Genomic DNA, 16,442 nt, shown 5'->3' with positions numbered 1-16,442 from the left:
GATGTGTGGACTGACACAGGGAACCGCAGGCTTCAGATATGGTATAAATAAGACAATTTATTAAGACTAACAATACAAACATAAACGCAGTGCACCAAACCCCAAGCTAACACAAATACATACAACAAGGTGAAACAAACCCAAACCTAAACTGGTATAGATACACAGGTACATACACATATAGAGCACAACGTAGTCAGGCAGGCCGGGTCGATAACTATCGGGCAGGTAGGTACAGGAGGAGCAGGCGGAGAGAATGGTCAGGGTCACAAGCCAGGGATCAAACAGGAGAAGTCAGCAGAGGTCAGGATCAGGCAGGGTCGGCAACAAGTCAGGCAGGAACAGGAATGCAGGTTACAAGGTACAGGGGCCCATGGAAAAACACACACCAAGGCACAGACTGCAGGTCTGGCCATCCCTTAAATACACCACCTGCAATCAGCCCCAGGTGATGGCTAATTGCCGAAGTGAACCTCTGGTTGTTGAGAGCACCCGCTGGCCAGCCCTGGTACTGCAGCCCACAAGGCAGGTGAGTCCCACCACTATTGGCAAGTCCATTCCTGACACGGGGCTTACAGTTGGATTTTCTGTCCAGACCAATCAGAATGACTTCGATTTGCACAAAATCAATCAATGGCAATGGCATTTAGAAGCTCTTAAAGGGTCAGGAGGTTGCGGTGGCGCCTTCTAGCTTCACAACCATGTTAACTATTGCAAAGCTTTCAGGTGAACTCAGTAAAGTATTACACATGGGTTTCATCACAGTGCATGGTTTAATATTTATGTAAAGCAGGGATCTCCAAATGGCACAGGGGCCACATCCAGCCCACTACGAGGCCCACAGCTAGGGTCAGTGGTGTAACCTCAGCGGAATGCGGAATCAGATTGGTTGGTCTCTGCTTCTGATGGGAACCCTGTATTGTCCCGTTGATCTGTTCCCCATCCGTCTAGTGGATGGGATTGGATGACAATCGGACAGGCGGTCTGTTTCCTTCTGACCACCCTATAGAAGACAGCAGCAGTGTCTGTGTCCGCTCTGCAGTAGCGGAGCAGACACAGACCTGTCATCCACATACTCAATGGCAATCATCAGAGAGCTACCCCCCTGAGCAGGCGGATATGCTGACTGGTTCACCCCCTTCTGAAAGGGTCTTAGGATGCTTTCACACTGATGCACAGCAAAGACACAATCCCTTTAAATCCTTTGGGACTTCACACCACTGTGCTGCGAGTGTGCTGCGTTTGAAAGGTCCGGCAAGCTGCATCTTTGGTGCAGTTTTCATATCTACACCAAAAACACAGGTAAGGGAGGACTCTGATGGGACCCTGATGTAAGGGAGGACTCTGATGGGGACCCTGATGTAAAGGGAGGACTCTGATGGGGACCCTGATGTAAGGGAGGACTTTGATGGGGACCCTGATGTAAGGGCAGACTCTGAAGGGGACCTTGATGTAAGGGGAGGACTCTGATGGGGACACTGATGTAAGGGAGGACTCTGATGGGGACCCTGATTTAAGGGCAGACTCTGAAGGGGACCTTGATATAAGTGCAGACTCTGATGAGGACCCTGATGTAAGAGAGGACTCTGATGGGGACCCTGATGTAAGGGCAGACTCTGAAGGGGACCCTGATGTAAGGGCAGATTCTGATGGGGACCCTGATGTAAGAGAGGACTCTGATGGGGACCCTGATGTAAGGGCAGACTCTGAAGGGGACCTTGATGTAAGGGAGGACTCTGATGGGGACCCTGATGTAAGGGCGGACTCTGATGGTGACCCTGATGTAAGGGGAGGACTCTGATGGGGACCCTGATGTAAGGGGAGGACTCTGATGGGGACCCTGATGTAAGGGGAGGACTCTGATGGGGACCCTGATGTAAGAGAGGACTCTGAAGGGGACCCTGATGTAAGGGAGAACTCTGATAGGGACCCTGATGTAAGAGGACTCTGATGGGGACCCTGATGTAAGGGCGGACTCTGATGGGGACCCTGATGTTTGGGGGGACTCTGATGGGGACCTTGATGTAAGAGAGGGCTCTGATGGGGACCCTGATGTAAGGGCGGACTCTGGTGGGGACCCTGATGTAAGGGCGAACTCTGATGGGGACCCTGATGTTTGGGAGGACTCTGATGGGGACCCTGATGTAAGGGAGGACTTTGATGGGGACCCTGATGTAAGGGCAGACTCTGAAGGGGACCTTGATGTAAGGGCAGACTCTGATGGGGACCCTGATGTAAGAGAGGACTCTGATGGGGACCCTGATGTAAGGGCGGACTCTGATGGGGACCCTGATGTTTGGGGGGACTCTGATGAGGACCCTGATGTAAGGGGGGACTCTGATGAGGACCCTGATGTAAGGGGGGACTCTGATGTAAGGGTCCCAATTGAAATGAATAGAAAACATGTAAAAAAACACATCAAAAACGCACCTGTGTTGCATTTTTGTGCATTTTTTGTAGCCACATGTCCAAGTGTAACAGGCGCATGCAGCATGCGGGGTCATATACACCCAGAAAAGACACTGGAAATCACCTATGCGTTTACATTGAGCAGCGTGAAAGCAGCCTTAGGTAGTGTCCTCTATTATCTGCATTTCATTCATATACAGATATATGACACTGATAGCAGCATTCAGAATATGAATTCCTCTTTTATTTCTATTTTTCATTTTCAATGGTAAACATTTCCGGATTACAATGTCAAGGGTGACACATGAGCTGCCTTTAGTGACTCCACTTCCACAGGCTGTTAGAATGTTGGTTGTACATTGTGTCTCCTCTTCTGTCCTCTGGTTTGGTCACATGACTGCGGCGTCATCACATCACATGACTTGTCAGGCAGAGACTGAACAAACTCGGAAGTGTCAGATCCCAGCAGGCATGTCTTCCATCAGCAGTGGCTGCACAGGGGATCAGAGCAGCGATCAGCGCAGGTAATGACGCTTTACAGACCATGTGGGGCTGCCAGGTACTGAGCTGCAGGAATCAAATTTATTTAGATATGTTGCCGGTAGTCACCAGACCTAAAAGAAGTCATACTAACACCGGAGAGTGCAAAATCTGGTGCAGCTCTGCATGGCAGCCAATCAGCTTCTAACTTCAGTTTGTTCAATCAAGCTTGGACAAGAAAACCTGGAAGCTGATTGGTTTCTGTGCGGAGCTGCACCAGATTTTTCACTCTTTGATTTTAGTAAATCTCCCCTGTGTGTCCTTTTGATTCTTGTTGTATTGCCAAGTTAAGGCAGAGCCACGGCACCACCTGCCTGGAGTTTGCATGTTCTCCCTGTGACTGCGTGGGTTTTCTCCGTGTACTCCGGTTTCCTCCGACACTCCAAAAGACATGCTGGTAGGTTAATTGGATCCTGTCTAAATTGTCCCTAGTATGTATGAATGTAAGTTAGAGACCTTAGATTGTACACCCCTTGAGGGTTAGGGACTGATGTGAATGTACAATATATATGTAAAGTGCTGCGTAAATTGATGGCGCTATATAAGTACCTGAAATAAATAAATAAATAATAACTAAGAGCCATTCACATTTCAAGGGTGTCAAACTGGCGGCCCTCCGGCTGTTGCGAAACTACAAGTCCCATCATGCCTCTGCTTTTAGGAGTCATGCTTGTAACTGTCAATCTTGCAATGCCTCATGGGACTTGTAGTTTGGCAACAGCTGGAGGGCTGCCAGTTTGACACCTGTGCATCATGTGCACTTACCTGCATTTTTCCTCTGGGATGAACACAGGTAACTGCAATGACACATAGGGGGGATTTACTGTCAGAATCTGGTGCCGCTGTACATAGTAACCAATCAGCTTCTAACTTCAGCTTGTTCAGTCAAGCTTTGACAATTATTATTATTATTATACAGGATTTATATATTATTATTATACAGGATTTATATATTATTATTATAATACAGGATTTATATATTATTATTATAATACAGGATTTATATATTATTATTATACAGGATTTATTTATTATTATTATTATACAGGATTTATATATTATTATTATTATTATTATAATACAGGATTTATAGATTATTATTATTATACAGGATTTATATATTATTATTATTATTATTATTATAATACAGGATTTATATATTATTATTATACAGGATTTATATATTATTATTATTATACAGGATTTATTTATTATTATTATTATACAGGATTTATATAGCGCCAACAGTTTGCTCAGCACTTTACAATATAACGGGAGACAATACAGCAACAATACAGTTCAATACAAGAATAGATTTGAGGGCCCTGCTCCTTGGAGCTTACAATCTAGGAGGGAGGGGCCAGTGGTACAAAAGGTAATAACTGTGGGGGATGGACTGGTTGGAAGAGCAGAAGATTCCATTATTAGCTGAGGGCAGGATAGGTTTCCCTGAAGAGATTGCCTAAAAGTGAGCAGAGTAGGAGATAAATTGGGGTAGAGAGTTCCAGAGGATGGGGGAAGCTCTGGAGAAGTCCTGGAGGCAAGCATGGAAGGAGGAGCTAGAGAATAGGAGGTCTTGTGAGGAGCGGAGAGTACGGTTTGGGTGATATTTAGAGACAAGATCGGTGATGTAATTTGGGGCAAAGTTATAAATGGCTTTATACGTTATTGTTAGTGTTTTGAATTTTATCCGTTGGGCAATGGGAAGGCAGTGGAGGGGTTGGCAGAGAGGGGTGGCAGATACAGTCCCCAGTCACACTGGATGTGAATTGGCATGCAATTTGTATGCCATGCGACATGAAAATCACATGCCAAGTCGCACTCTATTGTCTGCAATTACAGCGGTCATATTGGTGCAGTTCTGACTTGGTCGGAGCCGCACCGATTTCTAAAGTAGTACATGCACTATTTTTGGAGCGATTTGCATAGACATCTGTGTCAAATGTCTTGCAAATCACACCTGAAATCAGCATGTCCCCCAACTTTGAAATCGTGCAACTTCACTGTAAGTTGCACAATTTCAAAGTAGGGTTTGGTGTTAGCAGGGTGTAAGGCTAGGTTCACATCTACGTGTTCCTACGGGCTGCGTTTTGCGCGGGCATGAGAGCCCATTCATTTTAATGGACTCCCGTGCCCCGGGACAAGCAGGGAAGAAGTCCCTGCACTTCTATGGAAACCACACCCCGCACAGGAACCTCGGTTCCCAGTACGATTGCAATTTCCAGTGCAGGCGGCGTGTCATTAGAATTAATGGCACTTGCCTGCGGGTTCACATTCCTCTGTGCAGGTGGTGCGGCTGCACTACCCACATAGAAGTGAACCAAGGGAAAACCTGGAAGCTGATTAGCTACCATGCACAGTCGCACCAGATTTTGCACTCTCCAGTTTTAATAGATCTCCCTTATAGCAACAATAGTTTTCTATGTGTCATGTTCACACCAGAGCGCACTTTTTATCTGCATTCAAGAGATATGCGATATTAAGCAGCATGTTTGCGTATTATTGCACAGAAATGCACATAAAAACGTGTAAAGGCACATAAATGCAACACACTTCTCATCCACAATTAGTAGGTCAGAGAAAAGATGCCTTTTAAAAAGGGCAATAATTTGACAATAATTGACAATAAAACCTGGAAGCTGATTGGCTACCATGCACAGTCGCACCAGATTTTGCACTCTCCAGTTTTAATAAATCTCCCGTATAGCAACAATAGTTTTCTATGAGTCGTGTTCACACCAGAGCGCAGCTTTAATCTGTATTCACGAAATATGCGATATTAACCCTTTGGCGCCGATGTAACACAAACATGCAGCCTCATGGAACTAGGCTTTTTTTCCGTGGGGCTGCATATTTGCGTACTTGTCTCTCTGCTGGGAGTGCGCCGCACAGCGCGCTCCCAGCACAAACACCAGGGTGTCACTGAGAGCCCCGGGTCCCGATCGTTACCCAGGACTCCTGATTCCGGGTCACATGATCTCTGATTGACTATCACAGTGATCAGTCACTGTACAGCCCGGCCCCCTTGTTTTTTTTTTCTCTCTATGAATGGAGGTGAGAGATACATTGTATCTCTCTAACTCCTGGCATAGAGGGGGAAAATACATTTATTTATTGAAATATATTGAATATGGCCACAATTGTAGTATTTCAAATATATCTAAATATATTTGGGAAGAATATTTTTAAAATATATTTTTCTGCCATATGGGTTAGCCTCAGGACCTGTGTAATTAATATGTGTTCGGTTTTAAAGGGATGAGGTGGCTACCCAAGGTATCACCCCTCTGGTGGGTGTCATCCAAGTGCGGTCCGCAACCCCATAGTGATGCCACTGCTTGTTCTGGGTTAGCAACTTAGTGTATGGAGGTCAATGGATCAGCATGGCAGCCAGGCAGCTGGCATTTTCAGAATGAGACCTGCAGTTTTTGTTTTTTCTCAGTAAAAGTTTCCTTAACCACCTCCCATCCGGCCGTTGTATAAAAACGGCCGGACGGTGGCAGTGCAGGGTCATGTGGCCATTTATAAAAGGCCTCCCCGAACCCTGTTTGTGCGCGCTGTCTGGGAGCGCGCAGCACAGCAATCCGGTGCCCGCTGTGTCCTCCAGACACAGTGGAACACCGAGCGTCAGACGGGACCTCTGTGTGAGGTCCCGATCATGTGATCATTGATTGGCCAATCTGTGATCATATGCAGAGTAGTAAGCAAGATGTCACTTCTGACATCATTGCTTACTACATGTGACATCTGTGAATGATCACAGAGGTCACATGGTACAAGGCTAGTCACAACAGCCTTGTACCATGTGACAAGCTGTAACCAATCACAGCTCACTCAGTAGTTCTCAATGGCTGCAAGAATACAGCTAGAGAGAAGGAGAAATCATTGCTTTTACAGTCTTTATGGGTGTAAAAGCAAACAGTGTGAAAAAAAATATTCATCAACCCCCACAAGTAGTACAGTATCACCATGGTGACACTGTACTGCTAGGCTGACAGTATGTAAAAAAAATAATATAAAAAAAAAAAAAAAAAGTTTAAAAATGATAATTTTTGGTTAGAAACTAATTTCGGTAATTTTTTTTAGTAAAAAGCCAAGATTTATGATGAAATATTATTAATTTGCTAAATTTTATAAGAAAAACACTTTTTTTTCAAAATTTATGGACATTTTCATTTACATAGCAAAAAAAATAAAAATCCCAGTGGTGAATAAATACCACCAAAATAAAGCTTTATCGGTCTAAAAAAAATGCTAAAAAATTCATATGTGTACAGTGTTGCATGACCGCGCAATTGTCATTCAAAGTGTGATAGCACTGAAAGCTGAAAATTGGCCTGGACAGGAAGGGGGTGAAAGTGTCCGGCCTGGAAGTGGCTAATGCATTGTTCGTTCCCATAGTTCTGACACCTTTGTACATAAAATTTGCAGCTTAATTCCGCTGTCTGTTTTCTTACAAGTCTTAGAAAGAAGATCAAGGACAAATTAATCATGTATGATGTTGGCAGCCGATACAACCACATTCCTCTTCAGAAAGCCTCAGTTCTGCTCCCTCTGCAAATTAGACAAGGCAGACTCTACCTGCTTCTGACTGTCAGATCAATGGAGGTAAGTGCGCTATTCCTCACACGGTTTGTTCTGGGACTGTACAATGAACATTTTGCATCATTACCCCTCGCTCACAGCTAAACTGCCACAAATAGGATCATTTGCTCATCTTCTCTCCGGAGCAAATTGTCTTTTTGCTGCTTATGGGGAGAATCTGGCAGTTATATCATTTAAATGCTGATCTGCCTTTTCATCATCACCTTTAAAGGTGATTATCTGCAGTGCAGCTGTGAAAATCTCCTACTTCATTTAAAAGGAAATACATGCCGTGTGTATGTGTGTGTGTATATATATATATATATATATATATATATATATACACCCTTTGCATTGGTGTCAGTGTATACCATAACAAGCCCCAATATTGGTGTCACTGGACACGAGCATAACCCCCAGCATTGGTGCCAGTAAATTAAAGAATAACCCTCAGCATTGGTGTCAGTGGATGCAATAATTACTCCAGTGCTAGTATCAGTGGATGCATTATGTCAGTATTTCTGTGCTCAAAGCGGTACATTTTTTTGCATGGAAATATGTAATTTTTTTATTGTAGACCTGTAATTTTTAGGAATAACTTACTGAAATCTGTCTGAACAAGAGTCTAGTAAACATCCCGGATATGTTAATCTCCCTAGCGGTATTCCCGAGTGTAGCTCGGGGTAAAATGTCAGTACCAAAAGCGGTAACCCCGAGCTACACTCGGGCTTACCATGCGGTGCTGCATAGGGAGTCCCTGCAGAGCTTACCTTGTCCTTCGCTCCCGCGATGTGTCCCCTGCAGCGTCCCCGGCCATCTCCTCCGGCCGATGCCGGCATCCGGCTTCTGTGTTCCGGTCCCTGTCCCTGTGATGTCGGGACGTACGGGCGCCGCCAGCAGCGGGAAATTTGAAAATTTAAAAAAATGTCATTTTTTTCCAAACAAATTTTACATAGTATAACATTGCTGTATCAAACCATTTCACATACATTTTGTCCCGAGTGCTTTGTCCTGTGCCCTGCCTGCATTTTTACTGTTCTTTCTGCCTGGAAACTGAGAAACGTCCATGGCGTCCAAAAAGCGTCCCTTTAGGTTAAAAGTGGGTTTAGATCAGCTAGAGAACAGCGATAGTAAATCAGAACCACTTGCAGAATTGAGTGATAATGATTCGTGGGGAAATTCGTCATCAGACACTGAAAACGATTTTGTGACTTTGCTCAGCAATGTGCGAACTTGGCGCTATATTTCAAATTTCAGTGTTTTTGGTTTGATTATATTATTGAATTAAATGAATTATTATATTATTATTTTTTATGATTATTTATTAAATTATAATTTATGATTTTGTGTTTCAAATTTTATCATACCCGGGATGTTTACTAGACTCTTGTTCAGACAGATTTCAGTAAGTTATTCCTAAATATTACAGCCTACAATAAAAAAACTACATATTTCCATGCAAAATAATGGTACCGCTTTCAGCACCAAAAATCTGAAATAATCATACCGCTAGGGAGGTTAAAATTTGAAACACAAAATCATAAATTATAAACATACGTTTATAATTATAAACAAACATAAAAACGACAAAATGTTTTCCATCATAAAAATATCAATAAAATCATACAAAAAAAGTCAAATGGCATATCATTAATTGTACAATGGATATATTTTCTTCAGTTAAAAGAGAGCATAATGCATTGATGCGTTGAGCAATTTTTCGCTGCCACAGGATTCATACCCCTGAATGATATGGCGTTTGACTTTTTTTTTGTATGATTTTATTGCTGTTTTAATGATGGAATCCAATTTTGTGCTTTTTATGTATTAATGTATGAACCCTATCAAGGCACATCTAAAATCTCATCGTATAGTTGCCTGCCTCACAGGCCCTAAAAGGGAATTGATGAAGGGTTTGTGTGCTGGTTCACTTTAAAGGGATGGTACCATAATAGGGGGTAGATGAAAACATCCTATGTTTTACTTTAGGTATTTCTATAGCGCCGTCAATTTACACAGCGCTTTACATATATATTGTACATTCACATCAGTCCCTAACCCTCAAGAGGTGTACAATCTAAGGTCCCTAACTCACATTCATACATACACATACTAGTGCCAATTTAGACAGGATCCAATTAACCTACCAGCATGTCTTTGGAGTGTGGGAGGAAACTGGAGTACCCGGTGGAAACCCACGCAGGCAGAGGGAGAACATGCAAACTCCAGGCAGGTGGTGCCGTGGTTGGGCTTTGAACCAACGACCCGAGTATTGCCAGGAGGGAGTGCTAACCATCTAACCACTGTGCTGCCCAATATATAAATATGTTTACATAATGATATTAAGAACACCATACTTAATTGTTTTGGTATTTTGTACAGCTGAACACGATGCCAGGACAGGTGTGCTTTCCTGGAGGAAGACAGGATCCATCAGACCAAGATGAAATAGAAACAGCTCTAAGGGAATCCGAAGAAGAGATCGGACTGTGTGCTAACCAAGTGGAAGTCGTTTGCAGGCTTCTTCCCTACTTTACCAAGGTAAGTAAATGTAATCGGGTTTAAGTCCTGTAATTCTGAGGTTCTATACCACAGGTGTCAAACTGGTGGCCCTCCAGCTGTCGCCAAACTACAAGTCCCATGAGGCATTGCAAGACTGACATTTACAAGCGTGACTCCCAAATGTAGAGGCATGATGGGACTTGTAGTTTTGCAACAGCTGGAGGGCCGCCAGTTTGACACCCCTGTTCTATACTGTCATTGGTAATGAACTGATGTTTTAAATAATGTTTATAAATGAAAAATAAAGCCTTCTATTGCTACTGAAATATTTTTTTCTCACAGATTGTAAGCTCTAATAGGCAGGGCCCTCTGTTTCCTCTTGTACCAAATTGTATTGTAACTGTAAAGTCTATCTTCATTTTGTAAAGCGCTGAGCAAACTGTTGGAGCTATATAGATCCTGTATAATAATAATAATAATAATATAATAATCAGGACTGCATACCTCTAGAACACCTGCTCCATCTAGTGGTAAAGTAATAAAATGACAGCTTTCCAAATATGAATGAAAAGATTCCGGAATTTGGGTTCCTAATTTATGAATGTAGCCCATCAATGCAACTCCCTTCTCACTGGCCTGCCTCGCCGCTGGCTATCCCCGCTTCAGTCGATCCTGAATACGGCTGCCAGACTCATTCACCTTTCCAACCGCTCCATCTCCACCACCCCCCTCTGCCAATCCCTCCACTGGCTTCCGATTGCGCAACGGATGAAATTCAAAATCCTAACACTGACGTACAAAGCTGTCCACCATACTGCCCCGAACTACATCTCTGACCTAATATCCAAGTACCGCCCAGCACGCACACTCCGCTCCTCACAAGACCTCCTTCTCTCTAGTTCGCTGGTCTCCTCCTCCCATGCCCGCCTCCAGGACTTCTCCAGGGTGTCACCCATCCTCTGGAACTCCCTGCCCCAACCCATCAGATTATCACCTACTCTCCTCTCCTTTAGGCGCACCCTGAAAACCCATCTCTTCAGGGAAGCCTACCCCACCCCCTGCTAACTTGCCGACCTCCTCCACTCTTCCTACCACTCCATCCCCCACAGCTATCTCCTCCTGTACCACTATCCTCTCCCTCCTAGATTGTAAGCTCCAAGGAGCAGGGCCCTCGATCCCCTCATGTTTTGCATTGTATTGGTATTGCTCTGTCACATGTTCTGTCCCCCTATGTAATGTACAGTGCTGAGCGAACTATTGGCGCTTTATAAATACTGTATAATAATAATAATCTTCATGATGCAGAGCCTTGTTGGAAGGGAAAATCTCGTGAATATTAGTTATTCCTCAATTCAGCAGCATTCCTCATTGATATATAGATAAATGGCACTGATCATATTTTGAATGGATATACTGTATTATATCGGTGCTTATTTCATCAGTATGTAACTGTTTGAGTGGATCTACCTACATATTGTAAATGGCAGGAACATTCTGCAATATGGACTACACTTAAGAAAAGTTAGAACTGGCCAAATTAGATTTCAGGAATTGACAAGACGGTAGTAACAACTCTATGGACGGATCACATAAACATCTGCTAGGACTGCATTTGTTGCTACCTATCACTATACTTGGTGTTACCGGAACTTTATTTTTAATTAGTTAGATGCTAATAAAGTGTAACAGGTTTTGGATCACCACTGACACCAATAATTATATCCTTCACACCGAACACAAATGATAAGCAATCTATTCCTTCCTCTGACACCATTGATGGGCAATATATTCTTCCACTGATGGTAACGATGGGCATTATATATTCCTTCCATTGAGCACCAGTAATGGGCATTCAATGGAAATACACCAAAAACGCATGTAAAATGTATGTACATGCATATTTAGTGTTTTTCTGGCAGAGTTTTGTGTTAAAATCCAGTCTCCTCCTACAATAAAAAAGCATGAAAAATGCGTGAAAAATTGACTAGAAAATTGCACTGAAATTGCACCAATGTGAACCGCTTCTTATTCCAGAGGAGTAAAATGAACCTACTGAATCGCTCTACTGATGTCATCCGTTTCTTTCAATGTCCATTTGTAATTATACCAATCTACCACTAGATGGGGCGGTCATTTTCAGTTTTAGACAGTCATCTGTAGTACAGAATTTACAATAGAGTAGATGTTATTTCTACCCGAATCACACCCAGGATTTCAATAGCATTATTGGGGTTTAATATTTGTAAAATTGGGAGTATTGTTAAATGTTTGGAATATATTATATCACTAAGAATGTTAAGTAGTTTCCAAATGAAACGATAAACACATTCATCACATGGGAGCTCGCCTATTGTTAGACGTGTCAAAAGTTTTAAAGATAACCTGCGCTAGTGCGTAAATTGTATGAGTTATTGTGTGTCTGCTATATCCTCCCACTGACACCAATGATGGGGCACTATTCCTCCCACTGACACCATTGACGGGGCATTATTCTTCCCACTGACACCATTGATGGGGCACTATTCCTCCCACTGGCACCAATGATAGGGCACTATTCCTCCCAATGACACCAATGATAGGGCACTCTTCTTCCCTCTGACACCATTGACAGGGCATTATTCTTCCCACTGACACCATTGACGGGGCGCTATTCCTCCCACTGGCACCAATGATGGGGCACTATTCCTCCCACTGACACCAATGATGGGGCACTATTCCTCCCACTGACACCAATGATGGGGCACTCTTCCTCCCACTGCACCCACTGAAACCAAAGACAGGGCCCTATTCCTCCCACCAACACCAGTGATGGAGCACTATTCCTCCCACTGACACCAATGACGGGGTCCTATTCCTCCCACTGACACCAACGATGGGGCACTATTCCTCCCACTGACACCAATGACGGGGCCCTATTCCTCCCACTGACACCAACGATGGGGCCCTATTCCTCCCACTGACACCAACAATGGGGCCCTATTCCTCCCACTGACACCAACAATGGGGCCCTATTCCTCCCACTGACACCAACGATGGGGCCCTATTCCTCCCACTGACACCAACGATGGGGCCCTATTCCTCCCACTGACACCAACGATGGGGCCCTATTCCTCCCACTGACACCAACGATGGGGCCCTATTCCTCCCACTGACACCAACGATGGGGCACTATTCCTCCCACTGACATCATTGATAGGGCACTATTCCTCCCACTGGCTGGGATTTGAACCAACGACCCTAATACTGCCAGGCAGAAGTGCTAATCATTTAGCCACTGTGCTGCCCATGTCAGGAAGCGTTTGCATTACTATAATGACAGATATCCTGTTGTATGTAGTTTTGTTGTTTGACATCCTTTTAATGCCTCTCTTTTCTTCCAGTCTCCAGCATACTTGGTCACTCCAGTGGTTGGGATTGTGGAGGACACCTTTCAGCCATCACCTAACCCCAATGAGGTCACAGACGTCCTCCATGTTCCCTTGGATCTGTTTATCAGCTTGGATCATCACACTGGAATACCATATAACATGCCCCCTTTTGGAATGCAGACCATTCATAAATTTGAGCATCAGGATGAAAAATCCAAGAGAAGCTTTCACATTTGGGGGCTGACGGCTCATTTTGCCTTACTGCTTTCAGTCATCGTCCTAGGAAGACGTCCGTTGTTTGACCCAGGGTTTGATCTTGAGAACACATTGAACATTTGTGAGAAAACTATCTTGGACTATCGTAATCTGAGTAAACTGTAGCATTGCACGGACAAATGACTGGTGCCAAATCTTATTAAACGTTGTTTTAGATTCTTACCAGCATGTGTTCTATATGTGCAGACATAGGCCATTCCAGTGTGCTTGATGAAAAGGTTCACACAGAGTTCTAAAAGGAAGATTCTGCATTTTCTGTGATCACATCAGACCCTGTGCTGTAAAAGATCAGATCCCCAGCATCCGTTTAGATGTGCATGTAACTTGCAAAACATGGCACTCCTAATGCAGTCACTGAGGGGACATTGCCAGGGCTGGTATCATTCAATATGTGAGAGTTGGCTTCCATGTTTAGTAAATCACAGATACCAACGTCTTTTAACCACTTCCGCCTGCTTACCATAGAGATGACCAAAGACCAGAGCGTCCCTGGTCATCTCTATGTTATAAAAAACAAGAAGCAACTAGTGTTTTGTCACTTCTGGTTTCGCCAGGATGTACAGAAGCCATTACTGGCTTCTGAGAGCATCTGATCAAACTGATCTTGGTTTAATCAGATGCTTTTAGGGTAGAAAAGGCCCCAGATCTCTTAGTAAAGAGAACCTGTCAGTGCTCCAGCTATCACAATGGATGCTGTCCATCCCTCGTGATAGCAAAAAAGGTTATTAAAAAAAAATAAAGAGAGTGTAAAAAAAGTAAATAAAATAAACAAAAAATCAGTAAAACTTTTAAAGTGCTGCACGCATATGTAAACAATGTTCGAACCGCACATGTGAGGTATTGCCACGAACGTCAGAGTGAGAGCAATAATTACCTGTAAAGGCTTTTAGCAGAGATTTTTAGATACCCAGGTTTGGCACTGTTCCACGGATGTACACAATTTTAAAGTGTGGCATGTTAGGTATCTATTTACTTGGTATAACATCATATATTTTATTTCACTAAAAAATGGATATTATATTGTGTTTGTGTGCACTTAATTTCATTTTTTTCCAAATAATTTGTGTTTAAAAAAACACTGCACAAATACTGTGTTATATAAAAAATTTCAACACCCACCATCTTATTCTCTAGGGCCTCTGCGTAAATAAATTATAATGTTTGGAGTGTTAAGTAATTTTCTAGCAATAAAATTAGATTTTTACATGTATGTAAAACATGTCAGAACTAACCCGGGGGTCATGTGGTTAAACGAAAACAAACGTATGCACAAAGTGTAGTTGGTGGATATTTGGTGTATACAACACCCTAAAATGAAGGATTTTACATATTATTTGATTGTGCATAAATCATATATTTGTATTGATTATTTTCTTAGTGTCTCATTATACTTTGTCCTAGGCCCCCCAATCAAATATTGGGAACCAAGTGTGGTCTGATCATTCTCCCAATTTACTTAGATTAGCAATTCTCTAAGAGAATGAAATCTTTTTGCACTTGGAAGTTAAATGAAAATGTTTCACAAGATCAGATATGTTGATAATCATCTAAAGGAGAAGAATGCAGAACTCACAAACTTATTGAAATTATTATCACAAAGAGAGATGTGTCATAAACACAGACCTTCACCCCGGTTCATCTAGAACTTCTATTAGCCACTGTATTGCTTTTACAGACAACAGGAAGGGTTACCCCTCCCGCCACTCGCTGGTATCTTCCCCAGCTCTAATGTCCCAGGACTGCCTTGGATTGGTTCCTCTGGCTTACCATAGAGCCGAACCATAGATACCATAGAGATTTTCCCTGTTCATCTCTATGGTATAAGAAACCAGAAGCGGCAAGTATTTTGTCACTTCCGGTTTTTCCAGGATGTAAACCAGCCATTACTTGCTTGTGAAAGCATCTGATTAAACCGATTTTGGTTTGATCAGATGCTTTTACGGACAGAGGAGAGGTATGGGGTCTGTCCCTTGTGATAGCAATAAAAATGATAAAAAAAGAGAGCGACAGTGTAAATAAAAAATGTTAATATAATAGTAAAAAAAAAATTAAAGTATATTATGAATCCCATCTTCAGGAGTATTTGAACCAGGTTATCTGTAGAGCAATGAAACAACTTAGGATTTAATTAGAAAACAAGAACTTTCCCAAGTACTAAAATCATTATCACTAAAATGATTTTAGTACTTGGGAAAGTTATGTTTTCTAATTAAATCCTAAGTTGTTTCATTGTTCTACAGATAACCTGGTTCAAATACTCCTGAAGATGGGATTCATAATATACTTACATTTTTTTTTACTATTTTATTTTATTTCCTTTTTTTTTTTGTGACGTATAGGAGGTGCTCAACAAGAGTGATTCTGATCACCAAGGGTCTCCATTACATGCTGTATATGATGGCATAAGGTGACTGTGATTGCACTTTTATACTTATGTCAGCACAATAGGTTTGTATCATTTTATTGTTGCAACATTGCAATAGTCAATAATGTATGCATGCAAATGCAATAACATCAGCATAAATATTCATGAATTTTCCTTAATAATATATTTTGTACAAAAATGCACAAATACATGCAAAACATACGCCTGGAATTACGTCCAAAAAAAAACAGAGGATCAAACATCAGTACTGTGTGCAAGAGACCAAAAAGTGACATTAAGTCCTCATGCACACGGGACGTTTTTACAGCGGCTGTTTTTGGCTTTTTTTTTCTACAGCCAGTAAACCCCCCAGCATGCTATCCTATGTGTCCATGTAC

The 16,442-nt window shown here is 42.5% G+C and overlaps 1 protein-coding gene across 1 annotated transcript; it reads left to right on the top strand.

Annotated features, from left to right (window-relative positions):
• The first annotated feature begins 2,828 nt into the window (after positions 1–2,828).
• Positions 2,829–14,852, top strand: NUDT7 (nudix hydrolase 7). Its single transcript, XM_089689820.1, has 4 exons — positions 2,829–2,933; positions 7,410–7,557; positions 9,916–10,074; positions 13,416–14,852. The coding sequence occupies exons 1-4, from the start codon at positions 2,881–2,883 to the stop codon at positions 13,782–13,784; spliced, it is 729 nt and encodes a 242-aa protein (XP_089545946.1). The 5' UTR covers positions 2,829–2,880; the 3' UTR covers positions 13,785–14,852.
• Positions 14,853–16,442: the final 1,590 nt, after the last annotated feature.

This window comes from Staurois parvus, unplaced genomic scaffold, assembly GCF_062004578.1.
Source record: "Staurois parvus isolate SC_StPar_1 unplaced genomic scaffold, SC_StPar_1.0 ptg000498l, whole genome shotgun sequence".
NCBI classification, from domain to species: Eukaryota; Metazoa; Chordata; class Amphibia; order Anura; family Ranidae; genus Staurois; species Staurois parvus.
Note: the sequence above shows the minus strand (reverse complement) of the source record. Positions and strands in the feature narration are given on the sequence as shown.